The sequence below is a fragment of the Leucoraja erinacea genome, chromosome 39, assembly GCF_028641065.1.
Source record: "Leucoraja erinacea ecotype New England chromosome 39, Leri_hhj_1, whole genome shotgun sequence".
In the NCBI taxonomy this organism is placed as follows: domain Eukaryota; kingdom Metazoa; phylum Chordata; class Chondrichthyes; order Rajiformes; family Rajidae; genus Leucoraja; species Leucoraja erinaceus.
In genome coordinates, this window is record NC_073415.1 from 7,952,995 (window position 1) to 7,959,232 (window position 6,238).

General features: G+C 48.3%; 1 protein-coding gene across 1 annotated transcript in view; it reads left to right on the forward strand.

Moving 5' to 3' along the window:
- Positions 1 to 5,683, forward strand: part of man2b1 (mannosidase, alpha, class 2B, member 1) — a 35,401-nt gene extending 29,718 nt beyond the window's left edge. Inside the window, exons 21-24 of the mRNA XM_055664174.1 lie at positions 595 to 831; positions 2,944 to 3,093; positions 4,116 to 4,218; positions 5,177 to 5,683. Coding sequence (XP_055520149.1) covers positions 595 to 831; positions 2,944 to 3,093; positions 4,116 to 4,218; positions 5,177 to 5,268 — 582 coding nt within the window. The 3' untranslated portion in view covers positions 5,269 to 5,683. The remainder of the gene's footprint in view (positions 1 to 594; positions 832 to 2,943; positions 3,094 to 4,115; positions 4,219 to 5,176) is intronic.
- Positions 5,684 to 6,238: the final 555 nt, after the last annotated feature.

The window sequence follows — 6,238 nt, forward strand, 5'->3', positions numbered from 1 at the left end:
AATTAGGTTCCACTGTACTGTTTTGTACTGTAACATATAACATATAACAATTACAGCACGGAAACAGGCCATCTCGGCCCTACAAGTCCATGCCGAACAAATTGTTTTCCCCTTAGTCCCACCTGCCTGCACTCGTACCATAACCCTCCATTCCCTTCTCATCCATATGCCTATCCAATTTATTTTTAAATGATACCAATGAACCTGCCTCCACCACTTCCACTGGAAGCTCATTCCACACCGCCACCACTCTCTGCGTAAAGAAGTTCCCCCTCATATTACCCCTAAACTTCTGTCCCTTAATTCTGAAGTCATGTCCTCTTGTTTGAATCTTCCCTATTCTCAAAGGGAAAAGCTTGTCCACATCAACTCTGTCTATCCCTCTCATCATTTTAAAGACCTCTATCAGGTCCCCCCTTAACTTTCTGCGCTCCAAAGAATAAAGCCCTAACTTGTTCCTGTATTAACTTCTAATAAAATAAACAAAAACAAAAAAAAAAAGTGCAGGGTTTGGAGGGGGCGGGGGGTGGTGAGATGGGTCTGGACTGCCGTCTGTGCTGTAGATGTGTACCCTCACTCCCTCCATCCCCACAGGTCCATCGGAGGCTGCTGCACGATGACCACCGAGGACTGGACGAGCCGCTGTCGGAGCCGGGCTACGACGGCAAGGGTCTGGTCGTGCGGGGGAAGCACCTCGTCTTCCTCGACACGGCCAATGACTCAGCGGAACTCCACCGGATGCAGGCCGAGGCGGAGATCATGGCGACGCTCGCTGTCATGGGCGTGGGGCCTGAGGCACCCTACTACCACTCCCAGCCCCGCATCACTGAGGTAACCCAGCTCACTGTGGGGGTGCAAGCTTGGACCACGGGGGGGGGGGCAACTGGGTAGAGCAGCTAGCAGTGCCACTGTGTTGTGTTGTGTCGTGGACTTTCTATGTTTGTGCTTTTTTTTTAATTTCTATTTTATTTTTTTAATATGTTTTAATATTTATTAATTATTTATTTTTATGATACTGACTGTAAAGGGAAATTCATTTCGTTGTCTAATTGAGACAATGACAATAAATTTGAATACAATACAATACAATACAATAGCGATAGGAGCAGATTTAGGCCATTCGGGCCATCGAGTCCACTCCGCCATTCTATCATGGCTCCCCGTATCGGAGGAAGGATGTGCAGAGGAGGTTGACAAAAATGACCCCAGGAATGAGTTTAGACAGAAACGCTGGAGAAACTCAGCGGGTGAGGCAGCATCTAGGAATGAGTTGGTTAGCATATGATGAGCGTTTGACAGCACTGGGCCTCCACTCGCTGGAGTTCAGAAGAAAGGTCTCGACCCAAAACGTCACCCATTCCTTCTCCCCAGGGATGCTGCCTGTCTCGCTGAGTTACTCCAGCATTTTGTGCCTATCCTGCAGTTTAGAGGATCTCTGCGTCCTCATCCCATTTTCCTGCCTTCTCCCCATAACCCTTGTCACCCGTTCCAAATCAAGAATTTGCCTTAAACATGGACCACTTGGCCTCCACAGCCCTCAGTGGCAATGAGTTCCACAGATTAACTACCCTCTGACTAAGGAAGTCCCTCCTCACCCCCTTTCTAAAAGAGAGCCCTTTTATTCTGAGACTGTGACCTCTGGTCCAAGACTCTCCCACCAGTGGAAACATCCTCTCCACATCCACTCCATCGGTGCCTTTCATTATTCTGTAAGTTTCAATGAGGTCCCTCCTCAACCTTCTAAACTCCAGCGAGTACAGGCCCAGTGCCGTCAAATGCTCATCATATGCTAACCCACTCATTCCTGGGATCATTCTTGTCAACCTCCTCTGGACCCTCTCCAGAGCCAGCACATCTTTCCTCAGATATGGGGCCCAAATATGCTCACAGTACTCTAAATGCGGCCTGACCAGCACCTTATAGAGCCTCGCTATTACATTGGGGGTGGAAGTTTGGACCACGGGGGCAGCAAGTCCATGTGATGGCAGCAGATTTAGGCCATTCGGCCCATCAAGTCTACTCCACCATTCAATCATGGCTGATCTATCTCTCCCTCCTAACCCCATTCTCCTGCCTTCTCTCCGTAACCCCCGACACCCGTACTAATCAAGAATCTATCGATGCCTTAAAAATACCCAGCCTTCTGTGGCAACAGCTCTTCCCTCTGATTAAAGTGCCTGTCCCACTTTCCCGAGTTAGTCACGAATTCTCCCAAGTTTTCAAACTCGCAGAATGTTTGTAGCGAGTCCGTAGGAGTCTGTGGATATATCGTAGCGGCTCGTAATGCCAGCCGTCGGTACACGGGGCATCAGGTAAGTCGGGACGTTTTTTCAACCTGATAAAAAATGTCCACGAGTAAAAAAATAGCCCTGAGTACCTACAGCTGGCATAACGAGCCGCTACGATACGATATATCCACGGACTACGACGGACATTCTGCTAGTTTGAAAACTTTGGAGAATTTGTGAATAACTCGGGAAAGAGAGACAGGCCCGGACTTTTAACACCCCGGCGTGCGGTCCTGAACATCGGGCCGCCCGTAGCGGCAACTGCGGAGGGCTTGGGGAGGCCCTGACCACGGGGAATAGTGGAGGAAGAAGACTGACTTTGGTGCCTTCCCACACAGTGGGGAACTTTGATTCTGCTGTGTGGGGATGTTTTATGTCAAACCCTATAGTGTGTTGTGTCCTGTTGATTTTTATTGTATGGTTGTATGGAAATTCATTTCACTGTGCCATCAGGCACACGTGACAATTAAATCTATCTTGAATCTTGAAAGTATATCCAGGATATACCATTCACCGAAGGGGCAGCACAGTAGTGCAGCTGACCCCGGGTGCTGTCTCTGCGGAGTTTACAGCTCCCCGATCTATGATTTTGTACACGATGAACTGTTGTTTTCATTTTCACTTCACAAGGACCTTGTTTCTCTGGCTCTTGCAGTTCACAGCCCTGAAGGAGGAGCTACCTCACAACATCCACCTCCTCTCGCTGGCTCAGTGGGACAATGCGACGGTGGTCTTACGCCTGGAGCATCAGTTTGAAGTGGGAGAGAGCCAAGTCTACTCCAAGCCCCAGACCGTCAATCTGTCTGTAGGTTCCTCATTTGTATTTGCGGACAGCCATGGACTGGCAGTGAGAGGGGGAGGTGGGTGGTGGATGGAGAACATCTCTGTTGTATGTGAATGTGTGAAATTTATCCCACCAGTCCATAAAGCTGGGAGTTAAAGTAGGTAGAGCTTAACAGGGCGATACAATGGAGTATACATTGTGTAGTGTATATGGGCTGACCCAAAGTGCAGTTACAGCTGTGAATGAACAAGATGAGGTGTGGCACATTGACGGAGAAGTAGAGACCCATGTACAACCTCTCGTCAGATTTCCTCCCCCCCCCCCCCCCCCCCCCCCCCTCCCCACATCAGTCTGAAGAAGGGTTTCAGCCCGAAACGTTGCCTATTTCCTTCGCTCCACAGATGCTGCCTCACCCGCTGAGTTTCTCCAGCATTTTTGTCCACCCTCTCTTCAGACTTCAGTCGGAAGAAGACTCTTGACCCGAAGCATCATTTATCCATTTCTCTCCCCTGCCTGACATGCTGAAGAGCCTGAAGAAGGGTTCCAACCCAAAACATATTCCTTTTCTCCAGAGATGCTGCCTGTCCCGCTGAGTTACTCCAGCATTTTGTGTCTATATTCGGTGTAACCCAGCATCTGCAATTCCTTCCTCCGCCAATTTTAATACCTCCTGTTGCTCTGAAGCCTGTCCTTTGACCAATTATAAAGTTATCAGTGATAGGGAGTGAATCCTTGCTCATATCCTGCACAGCAAGTTGTTGAAGTACATTCATTATTGCAGGTCAGTTTTTCTGTGCAAGTTCTGATCTTCCCTCACCCCTTCCAGCACTTTGTGTCTTATCATCAGTCTAAACCAGCATCTGCAGTTCCTTCCTCCACACTATGTATGTTATGTTTCATACCCGCTGCCACTCAAAGTATGGTCTACATCAGCTGCTTGGAGAAGATTTACATCCAAATTCAAGAGGAGAGGGAGGGGGTAAGCAGAAAACAGCCAACGATAGAACTACCGTCTAATTCTATATCTCTCTATTTCATTCCAGCGGTTATTCTCTGCGTTTGAGATCAACTCGGTTGAAGAAATGTCTCTGGGTTTCAACCAGCAGAGAAAGAATATGTCCCGACTCACCTGGAATTCTGTAGAAGGTTAGTCCGACAATTCCAAGCCTCTGACCCTCACTCAATAGACCATTCCCTAAGTTATTGCCTGCATTTGCTGCCCCTGCAGTACAGCAGGGCTCGGAGCTCTAGTGGGAGATGGTGAACAATCTGGGCCAACAGCCCCTCATCAGAACTGGGAAAAGATCTGTGCCCTCATCATTTTCACGGTCTTGGGTCTGAAGAAAGGTCTCGACCCGAAACGTCACCCATTCCTTCTCTCCAGAGATGCTGCCTGTCCCACTATCCTATACCCACTAGGGACATTTTTTACATTTACCAAGCCAATTAACCTGTACGTCTTTGGAGTGTAGGAGGAAACCGAAGATCTCGGAGAAAGCCCATGCAGGTCACGGGGAGAACGTGCAAAATCCGTTACAAAAACCTGCTACCCGCTCTACTATGGGACCTGCTACCTGTTGGGGCCTATGGATGGGAGCACAGGAGTGATTTGATGAAATGGAGAGTTTGGATAACCATAGTAAGGAAAGATTAACAAAGGGAAGTGAAGTTGAATAATAGCCCTGCCCCACAGTACGAGTTCATTCCAAGAGCTCTCCCGAGTTAAAAAAAAATCAAACTCGTGGTAAGCACGGAGAATGTACGTAGCGGGTACGTCGGAGCTCGGGGACGTCTCTTAGCGGCTCGTAACGCTAACGGGAGGTACTCGGGAAGACTCGCTAACGGCAGGCAAGCACGGGAAGACTCGTGAAGATTTTTCAACATGTTGAAAAATATCCACGAGAGCCCCGAGTACCGACGAGTGGCCATTACCGTAAATCTCCGAGTACGAATCAGGAGAGCTCTTGGAATGAACTCGTACCGTGGGACAGGGCTTTGAGTGAGTTCAGTGGAACGATGACTGGACCAGCAGCCCCCAACACAGACAGGACTTGTTCTGTAGCGTGTGTGTGTGTAACCGTTGTGTTCTGCCGCTGTTTTTCAGAGACAGAAGGCCCCAGACCGTTCTCCGTATACTCCGTGACTCTGCGTCCCATGGAAATCCGCACGTTTCGTATCAGCGTTCGTCACGGCTAACCACCCGAGCTGTGCTGGCCAGGACTGAGAGAAGTGCTAGAATGAGCCGAAACAATCAACAGGGACATGAACCCATCCACGGAGGGTTTTTTAAATTCCAGCCGCATCCAGCCGCCTTTCGCTTCTTTCTATTAACAAAGGTTTACCCCTTTTTTGATAGCTCCTGCATTTTTTAAATCTGTGAATTTAGCTTCTGTCAGTTGCTTCCAAGGCAATGGCATACCGACCTCAGAATGTAATTCACACACACACCCTCTCACATTGCCTTTGATTACAATGCGTGGGGGAGAAGTAACAAGATCTAGTCAGGTCATATTTTGGTTCCATTCACTATTTCCCCCTCATCCACATTTACTGTTGCTCAAGACTCCAGCATCTGCAACATCTTGCATTCCCCCCCCCCCCCCCCCCCCCCCCCCCCGAATCTCCATAGAATTACTGTTCACTAAAAGTGTTACAGCGATTGTGATTTGTGTTACAGACACTTTGAGGGTCATTTTGGTCTGGTCTGGCCGAGAAAGATTGTGTAAGTGTGCAAATGCATCTTTTCCAAAAATGAGCTTTGGTGAAGAGCATCCCTTCAAAGTTCCTGCCTAATCACAATTTAACATGACCTCCCTTCTATCCCACAAACAGATCCTTTGCTGGTCCTTGGTACAAGAAAGACCTTGTGGCTGCACTGATCTGATAATAAGTGCTCTCACTTTTCTCCCCTCCCTCCCCACCCAAACAAAAACACACAATGACGAGAATCTATACAATTTCGATCAAGTCTGCGGGAAACTTTACAAGGTGGTTTGTAAATTCCCGCTTCAAGGACCACTGATTCACAAATGTACATTTGGCACCTATTGATGAAAATATTTTTTGTGATAGCATGACTTATCTTGGATATTAACGGAAGGACAGAGAGTCGAAACACCAGTAGGTGGACAAAGTGCCCACGATTCTAGTGTTGTAAAACCGCTGA